This window comes from Nilaparvata lugens, chromosome 4 (assembly GCF_014356525.2).
Source record: "Nilaparvata lugens isolate BPH chromosome 4, ASM1435652v1, whole genome shotgun sequence".
In the NCBI taxonomy this organism is placed as follows: Eukaryota; Metazoa; Arthropoda; class Insecta; order Hemiptera; family Delphacidae; genus Nilaparvata; species Nilaparvata lugens.
In genome coordinates, this window is record NC_052507.1 from 24,086,323 (window position 1) to 24,106,798 (window position 20,476).

At 32.7% G+C, this 20,476-nt stretch overlaps 1 protein-coding gene across 2 annotated transcripts in view; it reads right to left on the reverse strand.

Annotated features, from left to right (window-relative positions):
- Positions 1-997: 997 nt before the first annotated feature.
- The window catches only part of LOC111064041 (mucin-5AC), a 294,202-nt gene continuing 274,723 nt past the window's right edge, over positions 998-20,476 (reverse strand). For both annotated transcript variants that reach the window (XM_039427155.1, XM_039427154.1), the window contains 7 exons: positions 13,520-16,883; positions 12,550-12,871; positions 11,580-11,650; positions 9,996-10,225; positions 8,776-8,906; positions 5,283-5,444; positions 998-4,445 (listed from right to left, as the gene is read on the reverse strand). In XM_039427155.1, the coding sequence (XP_039283089.1) occupies positions 4,287-4,445; positions 5,283-5,444; positions 8,776-8,906; positions 9,996-10,225; positions 11,580-11,650; positions 12,550-12,871; positions 13,520-16,883 (4,439 nt within the window). In that variant the 3' untranslated portion in view covers positions 998-4,286. The remainder of the gene's footprint in view (positions 4,446-5,282; positions 5,445-8,775; positions 8,907-9,995; positions 10,226-11,579; positions 11,651-12,549; positions 12,872-13,519; positions 16,884-20,476) is intronic.

Here is a 20,476-nt window from a genome sequence, read left to right on the forward strand (position 1 = left end):
ACTAATTGGCCTACAGACTTGAAACTTTGCACAAATATTCTTCAAACATGCTAAAGGCGCACTAAGAACGGATTTTGAGATATTTTGTCACGAAGGGTTTCAAATGATCAGAAAGGATCCTATTAAGTAAGGTTATCAACATGGTAAGGTGAACACCATATGGAACTGAGATAATAATTGACTCATGATATTCTAACATAATATGTTGTAATCATTGGAAAGCTTAAAATAATCTTATCAATCAGCTGATCGAATTAATTTTGCGTTTATCGAGAGCGCGATCTTGCCACGTGTCCTAACTAGCCTATTCCTAAAAGAGCTGCAAAGTCAAAAATTGTGTTCCATAATTTGTAGATTATACTAGACTGAGGTCCACGTTAATGGCAGCGGGGAAAAATAGGAGAACAGCGTTGCCGTTTCTCTGCCTTGTCTTTGCCATCTATAGAGGATAGCTGATACCAGTATATTCATTTATTTATTCATTAATAATCATTACATTACATCAATGCTTTGGGAATAATACCATTTGATAGGTAACTTGTCAGTACCTACTAATACCATAATACATATACTAAAAAAATAATATCTGATTCAATATACATTCTTGACTAGTCATTCTTGTTGAGAATGGTTAATATTTTTATTCGGCAAAAAATATGTTTTCAATTATCTGAGAATATAATTTTTGTAATTGAGATTGAATATTTTGCTAATTAATCATCTTCCTGCATTGCTAAAAAACAATGTGTTACCATTTTCTAACCATATTAAACCAATGTTAATCAAATACTGCCATTATAACGTGAACTCTACTTCTCCACTATAGGATAATTGGATCAATTTCTCACTATAATAACTGTCGAATTGGAATCGAACATTGGAGAAGAATGTTTAATTATAAGATAATGAAAAAAGTGAGATATGATAAACAGTACATAGACACAGAAAGATGCAGATTATAGTGCTCTACAAATAACTGAATAATATGACATCAAAATTATTTAAAATATTTTTATTTACAAAAAATGTACAATCACAATAAAAAATACTACATAGTAAAATACAGCGGAATAATTCAGCAAGTGATCATATAATATTATAAAGATATAGTTTTGAAATAAACAATTACTTATTATTAATGTCATGTAGTTTAGTACCAAAAATAATGAAATAGTGTAGCATACCCAAACTGGAAATTCATGCATAGGTATTTGTTAGATGATATTTGCCTGGATATTGCCATAGAGAGAAGATAGCATTGAAATGTTGCATTTACAACATCAGCATACCTTATCAAATTTATTAAATTTTTCTCCCATTGAATTTATATTTTTAAGAAAGTCAATGATTGCTTTTGCAATATACATGTTACTTTTCATAAGATTATTTATTTTTGATAAAAAATTTTTATTCATTCATTACAGGTCCAATTATGACTTTTTATGGTTCAAAATCCACTGGACGATATCCAGGCTATTCAGACTGTAACTTGGGATTTGAAATAGATTTCAATCAATTTTGTATTAAAATTCTGAAAAACCATAAACTTGAGTTTACAAACAATTAAGTACAAAAATAAAATACTAATAGTACTCTATTTAAAATAATACCATTTTTATTCATTAATCACTCGCACTAATTTTAAATTTACAATTTGAAATAAATAATCAACAACTAGTCTAATTACATTTTCTTAGGTAGTTGTGCAAGCACGTTTTATCCTAATCATAAAATCTATGGCAGGGTTATATTGAATAGAGTGTAAAATATAATTTTGGATATTGTTTCATACACCATGCTAGAAAATATCATTGAGATTTTCTAGTAATTTAGTGATTCTTCTTGGCAGAATTATCAATTATTCGAATTTTTATGAATGTTAAACCATAAAATGGACTCCTTTATGAACAATATTGGATAAAGTAGTAGAGTAGGCCTATTGTACACTGTACGGTACCCCTTTTCTATCGCCTATTCTTATGTAGGCTAAAATTAGATTAAAATTTCCAAGTAACTAAACTAGAATATTTCTTGATCATTCCTCACATCTGAGGAAGATTCGAGAATTATGAAAGTTTTTATATGTCCATTAAATTTATTGTAGGCCTATTTTTACCGAAGTAATCAATAATTATATGACATTTTTGAAAATTTTTATTAATAATTTGTCCGCTTGTTGTTACATTCAAATAGTTAAACTGACTAGAGCGAACGATATTCTTATTTATCATAGTTAGATTTTGAAATAATTATTTTTTCATTTTATACAATATTCAATATGACTTATAAGGTAATACTAACATATTGAGCTTAACATTAAAATTAATAATATAGCAACAGTAAAATATCATGGTAGATGTCACTCAAGTTAATTGATAGAATTAACATTGACAATATAATTTACAAATAGGCTAGATACAAAATAATAACCATTAATATGGAGGGAATAACATACAAATATATGTTCAATTTTACCTACATTTACTCCATAATGATAATTTTGGAAAGTATAGTGATGATACAAATGGAATATTCACAACATACAGATATACGATGATTTATATAATATATAATATCCATATAAATTCCAAGTTGAATACAAATTTACTTCAATAAGTAGTTCGGTACCGGTAAAATCGTTTGATATTATCAAACACATTCAAGATTCATAACTATAGACCTAGCACAATATTAAAATACACGTTATGAATTTATTAATTAAATCTATAGTTCAGTATTGACAATTAGTACGAAAATTCGAAATGCATATTCGTATGCATAATATTTTACAAATTGACAAATCAACAATCAACTATTATTGTGTTGGTGTGTCCATTATAAGAGTTGGGTGCGTCCTTGATTTAGAAAATGTAAATAATAAAGATTCAATTAATTACACCGGAATGTACAAAATTAGTTTATTATAGTATAATTCTACTATTAGTGAGATTATAAAACCTTACATCATACTTGTATTATAATAATTGCGATATAATATTTTCTCCTGGATAGAAGGAACCAATAATGTATTATTATTGATATTCTTAATATTCAGAGTCAAAAAAGACACTTTCCTGTTCTCAATTAGATGTAAAATTTCAATTTTCATGTTCAATTGGATTGATAACCAGAGGCATGATAAAGGTAATTTTACAATAGAATTCAACCCCACCCAAGTCGATTGATTCCTACAGTACTGATAATGATATTCAATCATACTATTGGATACGTTTTGTGTAATTGAAGTGCATTGTGAATTTGAGAAGTTCTCGAATTCTCAATAGGCTTCAATTGACAAAATGTTTCTCTCTCGACCCCTGGGCTCATGACAAATTACAATAAAAAAATCCACTTTGAATATTCACATCCAATTGAAATAGATAAATTCATTTAACTGGTTATTTGAACAAAAGTGATGACTATTCAAAAATTGAGATAAAATATCATGAAAAGTTTACAATATTTTTGTAGGATCCGGTATAACATGCTATTATTATTAAATATTAATGCGAACCTGTAATGAGCACGTTAATAGTGCAGTATATGTTCTCATGCAATGTGGCCCAGCACCACAATCAGTTATTTAATTTTACATCCTACATCACCCATGATAATTATATCAAATCGTTTCAAGAATTCATGTGAACCAATATTGAAGAGGGGGCTTACTTTTACAATGGCCCCGTTTCGATAATTGCACAGTCTTATTTCATCAAGCTTGGTGTTTTCTTGAATCCTATTGCTTGCTGCACATCTTATTTAATTACTACTATCATGTACTCGAGTGAATAATTATTAACGCACAAGGATAACTATAAAGTTAATAATTGTGGAGCACTAATTATCATAACATGAATGCATGATTTTCGAATGATGTTGGAAAATTATTATAATGAATAGAAACATTTGATACTGGGAATCACCGAAATCAAAGACTGTGTTGAAGCTTCTCTTTTAAACAGAAAAGAGAAATTCGATGCACATGATGAATGCTCTAGTGTGACAGGGCACGGTATGAAGTATAATTCTGTCTCAATTCTAAACTTTAAGAAAAATACTTTATCCGCAGAATTCATCATTGATATGTCAGTATTCGATAGAAGGCTAAGGCTGTCTGCTATCACCTATTTTCCACTCATTGATCTGTTCTTTGGTGAATTACTCATTGAAAATTGGAGCCAATACATCATTTCTTGAAATTCACAATGCTTGATGGCGCTAATTTCGATATTATTTGAGATTGAATGGCCTCAACACTGGTGAAAGTTTTCAAATTACTCGTAATCTCAGAAATTCGTGTCGTAATCTGACCGGCGTCGCCCGTAGCCACCACTGGTGCTGCTTCCATTTCCATAATAGGCATTGTAATAGTAACCGTTCCACTCAGATCTCCAACTATCGTACAAGTTCGCCATGCTGTTGTCGTGCAGAGAGCCAGACGATCTCTGAAAAAGTAGATTAGAATCAGATACATTCAGGTTCACATTACGGCAACGATAATTATTCGATCAGAACAGTGTTTTTCATAGAAAATCTAACAATTACAATGCATGAATTGAGTAGCACAGGACAAAGAAAAATGGTGTAATTCACACAAATTATTATTTCTTAAAAAAAAACAAGAACGTTACTAGAAATGGAACTATTGCATGTATTCGGCATTATAATTGATGTTCCTACAATACAATCAAACAATTGAAAAATGCCTCTCTTACTTAGGTACTTTTTAAGATGACATCGGGGATATTTTAGCTCTCATTCGAAGTTCACAGCCTGTCATGGATCATCAAAGAAACTGAAAATTTTTGAATAATTTCATTCCCATGACGAAATTCATCAAACTATTAAATATCTAATGAAATTTCTTACCATTTATAATTCTACAGTGCCCAAGAGTGGCTGTTAACATTTGTTGAGATGACATCAGCAAGATGTGTTGTCATTCGGTGTTTACAGTCTTCTATTTCTATTATAGAAACTCTGAAATGACAGTGTAGAAAATTATCGGAGATTGCAGTGATTTCATTTTGAATATTCATCAGTTCATTGATTGTTGTAGGTCTTATACTGCGCACATCGCCTTTATGTCAAATGTGGTAATGCTGTCAAAATATTCTCTTGCGGATGTTATATTGACATCTCTATTGAATGCTCTTATACACATTCCATTCATTGATTTTTCAAAATTTAGAGTTTAATGTAGTTCCAGGAACATTTCAAGTTTAAATATAAGTTTGCGTAAAGTATTTATTAAGCTTCATTTCATTGATAGTTCTACTCACTTTCTTGGGAGGTTTATCATTCCAAACATCCTCCATGTTGTACAGATCATCAGCACCATAATTATCGAGACCTCCCATATGATTCTTATTCAGTTCATTCAGCATATCTTCAGTGAGAGTCACTGGTGATTTTTTCTTAGCACTTTTGTGACGATTAACAAGCTGGAACAAGATATAATATGATTAGTATCATCAAGTAGACTTTGAAGTAATAATTGATGAAAACATAAAAATAGGCTATCAATAAGTCATTCTATTCAATAAAATTCATTACAAAATTGGTACGGTACCGCTAAACCTAAATAGATTTTACATTTTACAGCAGTGCCTACAAATAATAAAATACAATAAATAGGATGACATGCAAACTTTAAAAAATAAACTAATAAGAAGAAAAGTTTTCATGCGATATTTAAATAGGAGTTTATAGGAATTTAAAAACGAATATGAGGTGTGGTCTAAAGATGTTGATAGGGCTATTGGAAAAGGGGAAAAACGGAAAACACAAAAAAATTAATCATAAAACTAAATTAAAACTACAAGAAAATATACTAAATACTCTATGGTGAATATGAGTCAAAGATATTGATTCAGTTGAGAATAAAGGAGTTATACCTACCAAAACAAAAAAAAAAAACAATAAATTATAGAATTTACATCATATATATTTCATGTGTTAATTGTCAAAAAATATAATTAAAAAACTAGTTTTTAATTGTGTCAATGCTGTAAATTCCAAATAATACATATAAACTCTTACATAATTATAGACAAACTTAAAATCATTATTGTTTGGTAGACCTCTACACTCTACATGCAGTTCCAGTTCAGAGAATGAGAAATTCTACAAATGGAATAATGCCTAGGCAGAATAGACAGACATGATACAATATAATTGCAATATATACTTTAAATTATAGAACTTTTAATTATAAAAGTTGAAAAATAACTCAAAATATAACTTAATTTGAAAAATAAGTAACTTTTTCAACATATATTTTTATTTTTCACAACATGCTTCAACTTTGAAGTCATTTTCAAGTAGAAATAATATATATTATATATGTTGAAAAAGTACTTTAAATGATTTTTAATGTTAATTTAAATACAAGTAGCCCTAAGCAAAAGAGTAAAATTTGAAAAGTATATGAAATTCTCTCAAGTTTTTGTAAGGCCACCTTCTTAGTGGATGAGTAGCCTCAAACATCATAATTGAAAAAATGAGTGATACATCCTGTTTTGTAGTAGCAATTTCAAATTTAGAAAGAAGGTAAAATCAACTCTCAGGCTTCATGTCTTCAGGTACTCCTCGTGAAAATTTATAATGAACTTACCAAGTTTTACATTTCCTAGTTGGGCCAAACATATTTCTTGTTTGAGGAATTTACATTCTATTTATAATATAGACATAATCATCATGCTCGGGATAGATCTACTGGATTTTTGCTGGTGAGACCAAATTTCGACTTTGACATATATTTTATAGTTTCTCTGAGTGTACGTAAGTAGGCATAATCATCACACTAATGCTTTCAGAATAGATAATATAATAGGCTACTTATTCAATAATCTAATTCATCTTTTGAGATTTCTATTTAGACTATTTATTTGAAAAAATAAGAATTTTCCTCATTTATAATTTGTAATTATAATTTATAATTATAATTATAATTTATAATTATAATTTATAATTTATAATTTATATTTATAATTTATAATTTATATTTATAATTTATAATTATAATTTATAATTATAATTTATAATTTATAATTATAATTTATAATTTATAATTTATATTTATAATTTATAATTATAATTATAATTTATAATTATAATTTATAATTATAATTTATAATTTAAATTTATAATTTATAATTTTAATTTATAATTTATAATTTAAATTTATAATTTATAATTATAATTTATAATTATAATTTATAATTTATAATTTATAATTTTAATTTATAATTTATAATTATAATTTATAATTATAATTTATAATTTTAATTTATAATTTATAATTATAATTATAATTTATAATTTATAATTATAATTTATAATTTATAATTATAATTTATAATTATAATTTATAATTATAATTTATAATTATAATTTATAATTTATAATTTATATTTATAATTTATAATTATAATTTATAATTTTAATTTATAATTTATAATTTATAATTTTAATTTATAATTTATATTTATAATTTATAATTATAATTTATAATTTATAATTTATAATTATAATTTATAATTATAATTTATAATTTATAATTTAAATTTATAATTTATAATTATAATTTATAATTTAAATTTATAATTTATAATTTATAATGTATTCCCGTTTGTTTCAAGCTTTTATCACCTTTTGTTCTGGAGTTATGATTTTTTTATGATGTCATTCTAGCGGCTGAGCCAATTAACTATCATTAAAACTGAACTATATAAAATCGAAATTAAAATCGAAACGGGAATAGATTATAAATCTGTCTAGTCTAAGCTGCAATGCTATTTTCTATAAATACCTACTTCTTAAACTCTCAGCAGTTGAATATGGGGAGCATTGATGTGCGTTATTCATAGAGATTGCTGTCAATTTGAAGTGTATCTCAATATAGGAGTGGGCTATATATGCTATCGCAGTAGTATGGTAGTATGTTCGCAGACGTCCACTCAGTGTAGGTGTGAAAAAGAGCTTCATAGGAAGTATGTTATGTTATATTTTAAACATATACAGGGTGAGTGAAAAGTCCGAGAACGGCTTAATATCTCATACACGAAGATAGTTTGAAGGTGGGTGTGATTGGGGATCCTACTCAAATTGGAAATACTACTTTACTATGACTTTGAAAATCTGGTCCGCCATCTTGGATCAACAATTTTTAATGCAACTTTTTTTTTTTAATAGGAATATGGTCATGTGATACATGACTTCGATACAAAATTTCAAGAATAAATGAATGACGAAATCCGCACATCGATATCTCAAACCATTTGGAAGATATTCACATTATTTAATCAATACCATGAAAATCAGAAATGAAAATGCATAAATAAAATGCATGTGAATATCTTCCAAACGGTTTGAGATTTCGATGTGCGGTTTTCGCAATTGATTTTGTCTTGGAATTCCGTATCGAAATCATTTATCGCATGACCAACTTTCTTTAAAAAAATAAAGTTGCATTCAAAATAACGGATCCAAGATGAGGTATCAGATTTTTAAAGTCATAGTAAAGTAGTATTTTCAATTTGAGTAGGATCCCCAATCACACCCACCATCAAATTATCTTCGTGTATGAGATATTAAGCCGTTCTCGGACCCTGTATAAATACATACCTACATATCAATACATAGTCATATACCGTATTTTAAAACATCAAAGTTACCGTACATTCTTTCAATTAGCCCAATCCCGGAGAGGTGTTGATATACTTTTATAAGCTTATTGAATAGTTTTGAGTTGATAATAAGATGAGTACTTACAACAGTGACACCAAATATAATTACAAACAGAAGTGACGCAAGTCCAATGACAATGACAGCGATGGCCCACTGCGGCAAGAAAACGTCCTCCTCAGCCATTCCCACTGTTGGAACAACGGCCTTTGGCAGAACTGTAACAAAATATTTATTTATATATCCAGGTTGGAAAGTACTCCCACCTTATACTTTTATAATTCTATATTTTTGTATATCTAGGATGGAAGGTACAGTTTTTCTTCCTGAGGGCAACACATGTAGTTAGGTACCGAACGATATATTCTACCGGTATATGTGCCGCAAACGCGCACCTTGCGCTCTTCATTAGCTGTTTATATAGTCTATGTATCGTTACAGTAACTGTAAGATACAGATTTACAATCAATATAATATAAAGCTGGTGAAGAGCACAAGGCACATAAGGCTTGGATTATACTATACCTAGCTCAAGTCTGTACGCACCTTATTTCTCTTGAATTCTTTATTCATGTGGTTATCAATTTACGCTGAATTAAAATTCTCGCAATCATGATATTATGACCACAAGAACTGTTCAACTGATGTTCAACTCTTTTATTTTATTAATTTATCAACTATTATATAGATTTTACATCATTAGTAATCATTTTGAGGATGAAATACAATACTATTCTGGCTCATGAATAGGAACTTGATTTTAACTCTGGCTTATAATTTGAAACATCATGTTCAAGTTGTTTTCCACCACAGAACACTTATATAATAACGCAAAACTTGATAACTTGATAATGTCATGGCTACAACAGATATAATTATTATGAATTCGATTATTTAATTCATTTCATAATACTATTGATCAATTTGAAGAAGTAATACCGGTACGATTATTGTGTATTTGGTTTTTAAAAATAGGAACTTATTAAAATTAAATTATAATAGATTCAATTACCAATTAATAAATTATTATTATTTTAAAATAACAAAAATATTATTAAAACGTTTATTTAACATTTATTTTTTAAAACCTGAAGATGGTGTAGATCACTGAAACTAGTTGTTATAATTTGTATTTTTAATCTATTATTCTATAAATTTCAAAAAGGGTACTATACATCTATTTTATGAACAATTATCATTAATATTAATATTAAATAATAGATAATTGATTGAATTATCATTATTAATTAAAATCAAACTTGAATTATGATTTTGGCTTACAATTAGTAACATAAATGGGAACTGACCAACAAAATCAGTGAACTTGGGATCAACGACGAATTTGCCGAGTTTGAACTGTTTGGTGGTGGCGTTGGAGGCGGCGGCGTCGGCAGTGGACGCCTCCCCTAGCAGAGCGTCGCTTGCGACTGTCGCCCGGTGCAGGCTGTCGTGGAACATGCGCTTCATGTCAGCTGTGTTCACTGTCCTGCCAAGCTCGCTCAGCTCCACAAAGTAGTCCACCAGAACACTGCCCTCACTGCCAAACAAAACACATCAATACAAATAAATCATCATCAATAAAATAAATAAACATCAATATTATAGCCTACCCGTATTCGATAAAATTTTTCAAATAGTGCCTATAATATAGAAACAGGAATTCCATTTTTCACAATAGCAACAGACATGTAGTAATGTTTCTCGATATTATTATTATTATTATTATTATTATTATTATTATTATTATCCATAAGATGAAATAAGAGAGATTTTTAGGTATAAAATAATAACAATCATGTGGAACCATAGAGGAAAGATAGCATAAGAATAAGATACCATGGTATATAGGGCGTTTATGTTCCAAATTTCACTGTTGACTCAAGTCGATAGTCTTAGTAAAACTTTTTAGTTTAGCTACGTGATGCTGATAGTGTCCCATATTACAGTGTCATTCCTACAGTCCCACTCGGCAAAATCAGTAATAATGGACAATAAGACAATAGTCGATAGTAATTGGCTTGAGCTAACAAGAAAACGGCCTGAAATTTGGAACAAAAACAACCTATACTATGGGATGGATATCTTCTTATGCTATCTTTTCTCTTTGGTGGAACTGAAATATCCTTCTTTCCATCTTAATTCTACCTTTATTTGGATTTGATTGAATAATGTGACATACAGGCGCTTAAATAACCTTATTAACTTGGATTACAATAGCAATAGCATTCAATAGCATACTGTAATAAAAGAGAAAACGGTAGTGGATTGTGAATATAATAGTATTTCTGAGTAGTTATAACAATTATTAAATTATCAAATACATGTATAATAGGATAGATAATGCAAGCATAAAACGCGCAACCTCTGTACAGAAATTTCAATAAAGTTGATAACTGAACGAGCGACTATTTCCTACTTCCTACTTATGACTTGAGGCTCGAGTAACGACTGGAGCCTTGTTACTTGTTAAGAGCCACAAATTTGGCTCGTTTGAAGGTTTGATTGTTTCGATGTTTGACGATGACTTTCGATTGCTTTCATCAATCAACTTTAAATTTTCAACACAATATCCTTTGAACTAATACATTATACCCCAGAATATACAATGCTATAAAAGAATATCGGCAGCATCTTGAGTGAGTTTTTCAGCCCGGAGTCTCACTGTAGCTTAGAAGAATTATTTTAATAGCATATTTTCAATAATTTCCGTACGTCTTGAATACTCCAGTTATGGATAGGACTTATTCTGAGGAAAGAATACTAAGATACATGATCCAAGATGAATTGATTGCGAACGGTAAGTCTCCACGAGAGATAAGAACATTGAGTCATGAATCAATTCTCGCTGAGCATGAATTTCACAGAGCTATTCTTATAATGGATTTCCTTACCTAAATGCGTCAATGGTGATTCTCTTATACCACTTGCTCAGAGATTCTGAGCTGCTGTAAACATTCTCCAGCTGAAAAAAGAGATGTTACAATTATAATAAGATCCACCTCTAAGCAAGAATGGGTTTTTTCCCAATTGAAGAGAAAATTTATTCTCACAGAACCGAAGCCTAAAAGTTATTGAAATTTTAGTTATTTGAAATTTGATTTATTCATGTACTTAATATTATTCTCAAACTGCAAATCTCACAACATTTATCAAGATCAAATTAGAGCTCATCTCATAAAAGTGGTTTATGACTGCATTATATATATATATTTTTTTGACAGCATTTTGAGTACGTAACTGACAGTGCCTATAATAGTGGGATTTAATACGGTACATTTTAATTTTTCCTGTTCTTCTGATTAATTTGTATCAGAGACAACGTGGATAGTAGTTGATCTATGCTTGTACTTTTAACAACTCTTGAAATATTTTTCCCCATTCATATACTTCTGTAATCAGTAATGAGACAACATTTTTGCCAATCTTAAGGTCCAATTCCTTACAGGCGTTCGAGCAGCGCAGCTATAAGCAGGAAGCTCGCAGCTATAAGCAGGCTTGACTGCGCTGCTCAAACGCCTCTAAGGAATTGCATATTTAGCGCATAAAATTGATAAACCTGAAAATAGGCAGCTTAGATAGAACCTATAGCAGCCTGAAACCTGCAGAAGGCAGCTCATGATTGATGCTGATTGCAGCACACAGTTACATTTTACTGGTAACGCATATAAGGTTACGTTGATAATAATATAATTATTGCATGTTTATGCTTAAATTAAGTAGCCTATTTTAATTGTGTTATTGTTTTTGAAACTTGTATGGTATTATGGCAAATGTAGAATTCGATTTATGTTTTATAAGATTGTAAACTGAAGTGAATAAAGATGATTAATTTGATTTGATTTGATCAATGTATGAGCGTACCTGTTGCTCGACCTCGTCGGCGAGTAGCTGCCACTCCTTGGTGTTGTGATCGAGCAGCTCGGGCACCCACTTGGTGCCTCCGACCAGCTTGATGGTGGCGGCCAGGTTGCAGTCCTCGCTGCAGATGCCGGGCGTCGTCGAACGTGGCGTCGTTGTCGTCGACGTCGTCGTGGTTGTCGTCGTGGTCGCCTCCTCAGCCGCTGCAGCCGCAGTCGCAGCCGCAGCCGCAGCCGCTGCAGCCGCCTTTGCCTGCGCGATTATCTTCTCGATCGGGATTGGCGTCGTGGACGACGTCGGCCAGCCCGTGAATTCGGTTGTTGCTCTAAGTACGGCAAAAAGGGAAAGTTAGATACTTTGTAAGAAATAAAATTGTAGGAAAAGGTAGACACTTAGTTTTGAAAATGATATTATAGAAGTAGTTAGACACTCTGTTTTTGAGATTATATAAGTAAATGCCAACATATACAATTTGTGTATTGAAAATAGAATAGAGAAGATAAATTTTGAGATAATGGGAGGTGACAGATAAAAACAAGTGGAGTTTTTATTTTTCTAGGAAATTTACATCGTGGTTTGTGTCTACAAATTCAATCTCATGGATTGGGCTACATTAATAATAATTCTATGTGCCAGTTGCACAATAGCCAGTTGAATTTTAATTGTGATTGAAATTGATTTCAATTAGAATTGAGATATATTCCAAGAGTATAGTGCTAAAGTTATTTTCAAGACTTTTCTGAAACACATTGTTTCGAATATAATCATTCCAATATTGATGATTGATGATAGCTGAAATTTGATCTAATAATAAAGAAAAGTGTTTAAAAAGATGTTCTTGCCTTCTATTGAGGTGATCGAACCTTATTGATCAATTTACTGATTGATTTTAATTTGAGAAGCCTATATATCAGTATCTTAAGCTGACGATCATCAGCATGCTTGATAATAATAATTTTTCTGAACTTGTTACCTCGTCGGCCAGCCCTTTTGGATTTTGGGCTGAACTGGACCAAGGCCTCCAGCAGACTTTGTTCTGGAGGGCGATGAGTTGGAGTTCTTCCTTGTGCCTCCGGGACGGCTTGGGAAAACTACTTTCAGACCTGCGGCGGTGGTCGTTTCAGGAGCACTGGAGCTAGTGGGACTGCCAGTGGTTGTTTCGTTGAAACCTGCAGGTAAAAGTGCACTGACATCTTTCAACTTGACTTTGCTCAGAATGGCATCAAGTACATTTGACTCAGTAGTTGCAGCTGCTTCAGTTGTGAGTTTGTAACCGGGAGGAAGTAGAGCCGATATGTCAATAGCTGAAGGTTCAACTTTCTTCTCTGCGGATGATTTACCTGGTGGTTTGTATCCTGGAGGCAGAAGATTACTGGGAACTTCAAATTTGATTTCTGGTATCTTTTTCTCCTCTTTACTCTCATTCTTTTTCTCTTCTTTAGTTTCATTTTTATCACTCTTCCTTGGCTTGTAACCAGGAGGCAATAGAGAACTTGCATCATCAAATTTAATCTTACTCAAGAGGCTTTCAAGTCCTTTTGGCTTTTCAGTTGAAGAAGCAGTAGGCTTGAAACCCGGAGGAAGAAAGGCACTGACATCATCAAATTTTATTTTGTTCTCTAAACCTCCCAATCCACTAGACCTTCCACTTCCTTCTCGGGTGGAATTGCTCTTTGCTTCAACAGCTTCATCAGCCAACATACTATCTGATGGGGGTTTTGATGTAGTGACTGTGGTTGAAGTGGTGGTAGATTTCCTTGTGAATCCACTTCTGGGTTTGAATCCAGCTGGAAGGAGCCCAGTCAATTCATCAAACTGAATATTTTCGATCAATGCTGCGATTTTCTTATTGGGTTTGTGGGTGGTGGTAGTAGTGGTGCCGCGACGAGATGAAGGGCTGAATTTTCTGATAACAACTGGAGGTGGATCGTTGGGACCGGGAGTAGTTGTTGAGGTTGTGGTTGTAGATGTTGTTGTAGATGACGTTGGCATAGATGTACTCGAAGATGTTACTAAGGTACCATTATTTTCAGATGTCATTTCTGGTAAGACATCAATATCCAATTTGTTTGCACCTGGCCTGAAACCACCAGTCAATATTCCACTAGACAACTCGGACTGTACTCTATCTAGCTTGTCGATTATACTCTCAGTTGAAACTGGAGATTTTGTTGAAACTGTTTCAACAGCAGTAGAAGAAGGTACAGTGATCGGAGGTGTTTCTTCTCTCTCAGTTCCTTTTGAATTTTCATTATCCATTCCATCAGTTTTTAGAATTTCAGGTGCACTTGTTTCAACACTTTCAGATTTAGAAGTGGTTTCTGATGAAGTTTTATTTCCTATATTACTTGTGGGCTTTGGAGCTAATGGCGATGGAAATTCTTCCTGATTGACAGATCCAGATGGAAGAAATCGAGCACCTGATACACTTCTACTAGTCTGTACAGAAGCAACAATCACCCAGCTCTCAGTTGGCTGAGGAGTGTCATCATCTGAATCTGATTTTGTGCTGGGGGGAGCATTGATCTGATCATTGGCGAGATGTGATTGACCAGAAAGGACTTTATCAGATTCATTACTGATGCTCATTGTGGTAACAACTGAGGACAATTCATCATCCTCATCCATACTCCTTGTGTGATTGAGAGTTGATTCAGCATTTTTGTTATTTGATTCCATAGTGACAGTCACACCACTAACCTCTCCAGCCTTCTCCTCTGGTTCTCCAGCTAGATTTGGGGGACTGTCTGTGCTATCTATGGATATACTATCAACAAACTTCTTGAAATTATCATCAGCAACCTGAGGTTGATCTTGATGCATGGGCAGTACTTCGAATGTTGATGTTGTATTTATTTTATGCTCATCTGGTGTAAATTGACTATCATCATGTTCTCCATGTGATTCGTGGTGTGGGGAATCATCGACATGTTCATCATTTTCATCATCATGATCATCACTGAGCTCCTCTTCATCATATGGTACAAAGTCTGTGGCGTTTTCGATTGTCTCTTCATCACCATGTTTGGTTTCTTCATGATGCTCCTCCACAACACTGGGAATTGAAGAGGGGAGAACAACTCTCTTGTTGCTCACATTAGCACTACCCCTATTGAATGGAGGGCCATTGGTTACTTTTTTATTGAATGAGTGCCTCTGGTATTCTTTAATAACTTGTTTTTCATCAAATTCAGATGATGAAACAGTACTTGCACTGAGATTCTCTAGGTTATTGTTTGTTTCAGACTGTCTCACACCTTCTCTACTAGAGTTATTGAATCGACTTTTCAATTGATTTCTAGATCTGTTTGGTAATGTACCTGAATGCAATAGTGGTGAGTAGGTTGTTGGCTTCACTCTGGCTATTTGAAGTCTATTACCCCTTACTGTTGTAGGCTTAATATTTTCTTCTTCTGGGTTGAAAGCAGTAATTGATGTTGTTGGTTTTCTAGCTCTCGACTCGATATAACTGTACTGTCTAGGAAGAGTGTTTTCTTTTGTTGGTTGATTTCTTGGTCGAGAATAGTTTTGAACCTCATTTCTCCTCTTGTCAACTGCAGCACCTGTTCGCAGACTGGTGAAATCAGTTGTGGATGATACAGGGGTCTCTGATGTGCTTTCATCCAATTGAAGCTGTTGATCAACAAACGAATTGATGCCACCATTTGAAAAGTCATTCTGTCTGAGAGGTGATACTGGCTTTTTCTGCCTCCTGAGGTTATCTGCCTGTTTCCATCGGTTGCTAGTAGTTTGTGGAGTTGGTGACTGTTCAAGAAGACCTTGGGGATGATGAACATTGACATAGCTTTGTGTTGTCCTGCCTGTTTCATCCTCTGTATTTTTAACACCAATGAATGAATTTTGATTGAAAGTTGGTTTTGGTAAAGTGACAGGCTCTGATGCTTGGAACCTTGGACTGGTCTCCTGGAACCTCTGCGGGTTCAATGGTGGTTGAATCTCGAAAGGAAACCTCTGTGCCCCTGACTGTTGTGCCTGCAGATGATGGAATGGTTGTGGGAGGTGTTGGTTTGTTCGGAACTGAGTGGGTGCCGGCTGTCTGAAAGCATCAATGAACTGACCATTATCAGCTGATGCAGATGGAGGAATCTGGTAATGACTTGGTTGAACCCCAAAGTTATTTTGTACTGGTTGAAACTGGCTGTTCTGTGCCGATGAACTGGATCGAAATGGTGTGAAAACACTGCTCTCAACTGCTGGGGAGAAAAAGTTGGAAAACTGTTGAGGCTGCTGCTGTGTCTGCTGGGTGCGCTGTGGCTGTTGATATGTTAGAAAGTGTGGCTGCTGTTGGCCTGTGTTCGCGAAGAAATAGTCCTGGCCTGCAACAGAGAAACACAACACATTTCTCAGTAAATTAGAAAGTTCTGGAACTAGTAGCTGAAGAAGTTGATGCAGTAATTGAAAATAAAAATTTGAAAAATTCTATTATCATGTGAAAAAAAATCCAACTTACACACACAATCATCAAACTTGATAATTCATCAAGTTTAGATGGTTTCCATGATTTATCATTGGATTGTTTTAATACTACTTGCTTTGCTTATAATTAATTTGAGTAGCAAATCAATTCTGATGAAGGAGAAAAATTGTCCAAATTTTCCAATTCAAATTTAAATTTTAAAAATCCATTTTCATTGGAGTTTAGGAAATGTATGAATATTATCAGAGGTAACAAGCCCACTCTCCCTGAATTTAGAAAATGTTACTCATTCTACGCCTCTCCCTTACGGGATGAATGTCATCAGTAGTCATTTGAAAAAATGTTTGGAATCCCCCCTCCTAGAATTTTAAAGACGCAGTCTGCGTAATGTAGGCACCCCTGAATAGTATTGTTCAGAATCACTTGTATTTCTGGAAGTATTAACATGAAGTCATAAAATATTGGGATGCTTTGTGACTGAGTTGATCACTGATTGAAAATATATCAAGGTGAAAAAACTTCTTGAGCAATGAGGTTGAATGGTGCTGAAACGTTTTGCAATTTCTAGAAAGGTACTCGATGACAGTTTCAACTGAATTCTATTTATTACCTGGTGACTGCATAGTACACAGTTAATACAAAAAAAATAGGGGAACTTAATAATATGATAAGATGAGGTCACATCACTTCCATTGTGATAAACAATAATTCTTAGCTAGCTGTAATGTTGGCTGGTGGTGGAGTGGTATGCTGGGAATTCTACTTATCATCTTGGAAATTTTTTCTGGATGCCACAGCATCTTTCTTCCCCATTCCGGTATTTGCGACAAGGTAAGCCCCGAGTTTTATTAAATTTTACCAGAAATAAAGCCTCCTTTCTTCTCTTCCGGGTCGGACCTCATTCAAGCCTCAAATTACGTCTATTTACGTCTCATTCTTTCCATGAATTGTACATTTCATTCCATGAATTGTACATTCTCATTGAGTTTCATCAACATGACGAAATTGGATTCCACACCAATGAAGTGATCAATTGTATCAGAGGTTCTATTTATATTCTTATTGGTTCTCATGGCACTCAATCATGATTCAAATTGAACAGGCTTTTGTGGAACCTTGCCTAAATCTATATTGAGTGAAATATAAAAGCTACGGTATTATTCGCTCAATCATGAAAGCTTGAAATGCTTCATCAAATCGATGCATTTCAGAGGCGAGGGGTCCGGTCATCTCTGGATTCGGCGATGACTGGACAGAAATTTATATGTAATGTGTATATTATTAAATTGAAAATATTAAAAATAAAAACAAAAAAGGTGAAGAAACCAAAAGAGAAACGTTTTTTGCGAGCGCGCCAAGCTTGAATAAAGTAGACTACTGCATTCAGTTCCATCCGTTCAATGTGATTCTCAAAAACATGCGATTCCAGTAATGCTATTTAGCATTGGTTACCACCACTCTTCTGCATCATCACTCTCCCTCTCCATGTAAACGATGGTGGAGTAAACGGTCAAAGACATCGTTATTTTCTGCGATTCCACTGTTCCGCGCCAGTGTTGCAAACCGTACGATAGTTCTGTTATTATTTTGTATGTAATTTGTTATTGATAATTATTATTATTTCTTCTATGTTTGGTTTTGAAGCATCTAAATTTAAAAATCTACTTTGTGAAAATAATCAAGAACTGAAAATTAAGTAAAGTGAACAACTACAAGACTTGACCTATTTCGGACTGTGTGTAACCTTATCTAAATTTGGGAGAGGAATAGCACAAGGTTACCTTATTTTTTCTCTCCCTGTCATTTTTGATGATGTACTTGTTGTATGAATCAATAAAGAATAAAGAATTCCATTTCAATTTTTTCAATTAATTTGAGGGCCAGTTTCTGAGCTTGAGATTTAGCCAAGTTCTAGACTTTTCAACTCTAGGATTTTGAATAGTGAGCTTATCTTATACTAGATGTCATCTTGCTCGATAAATAATCGTCCAAAATGGAACATCATCTTTGAAGTAGGGAGGGGGGGCAGCTTTCATTCAAACTTTCAACTGAATTGTTCCTGGAGATGACTGAGCCAAAAAGTCACGCCTCGCCCCTGATGCATTTATGGAATGTTTAATACTCACCAATCTTCATAAAAAATTGGTTTTCAACAGTGATATTGTAACCGAGTAAAAAATATACGTAGATTCTCAAGATTGTTATCATTGTAATAAAAGTATCTTCTATAAGAAAGTCAATATTAATTACAGATAGAAATTACTGAGCTATTGCAATTATTCAAATGCTAATGAATTGATTAATAACTGCAGTATAGTAGAAGTCTTCGGGGTGAATTACAGCATTTAATTTTGATTTTTGTTTAGTAATAATTATCAATATTAATTCTGGTTGAATTGATTATTCACATTGATTTGACAAAAATTTCGCCACAGAAACTCTGGATACCACTCATGTCAAGTTGATTGGTAGCATGACTGGCATAATTGGTAGCAACAATTACCTCTATTGTCGGAAAAAGAAGCTTAATATCTAAAATAATTATGACTATTTTGAATTTCTGTTCTTAAAACATCAACGAAGAGATTTTGTTTTCTTGTGAGAGTTCATACTCTGCCCAAAGCCTTTTAAAACATACAGAAATGCCCTCTCATAAGACAATTACCCAGGCGCCATTCACTCGGTTCACTGCTTCACAATTTCTCGGCTAAAATATTCTTCGGTCTTGCAAATGGAATAGAGAAGCTTATTTTCTGAGCAGCCTGATGTTGAATTACATTCTCTTTAAATTCATCCGAGAGACTTATGAATGTTAATTAGCATCTGAACTCTTCAAAAATCACTTGGGAGTAGTTGAGGCATCAAATTCAAGATTGAAACGGTAAAGAGGTGATTACTTACTGCCGACAAACCGAGTGGGAAAGAAAAGAAGTGGAATGAAGAGGAGGAAAGGGAGGAGTTGAAAGGAAAGTCCTTTTCCTTAATTTATCTTCTCGGAAAATCAAAAAACTAAGGTCCGTGGAAAGTTTAAAGAGGAGAAAAGTCTTGAACTCTGAGCTAATCACTTGATCTTTACCGTTCTATCATCGCTCAAAAGTCGATGAAGTCAATGTACAACAAAAATAATTGGCTTGAAAGCTGATCCTATCAGATTTCTTAACAAGAAAGACTGCCACATCTCCTAAGCTCTTTTCATTGCATCATTTTCTTGGTAACGACATTGGAATGAATAAATTATCTTTTCCATCACAAAATCAATATCAGTAGAATCAAACATTTGAGGAAGAAATACGAAATGGAACGTCATTTAGTGTGGAAGAAATGCAAATAGAAAATGAGACAAATTCATTACTGATAACGGATTTTCTTTTTTTAATATTTAAGAATTATCAAAGAAACTCTTTCTTTGATAATAACTCTTTTCTCTTACTAATAAGTAAAAAGTTTTTCATAATTCTTAAATATTAAAAAAGAAAATCCGTTATCAGTAAT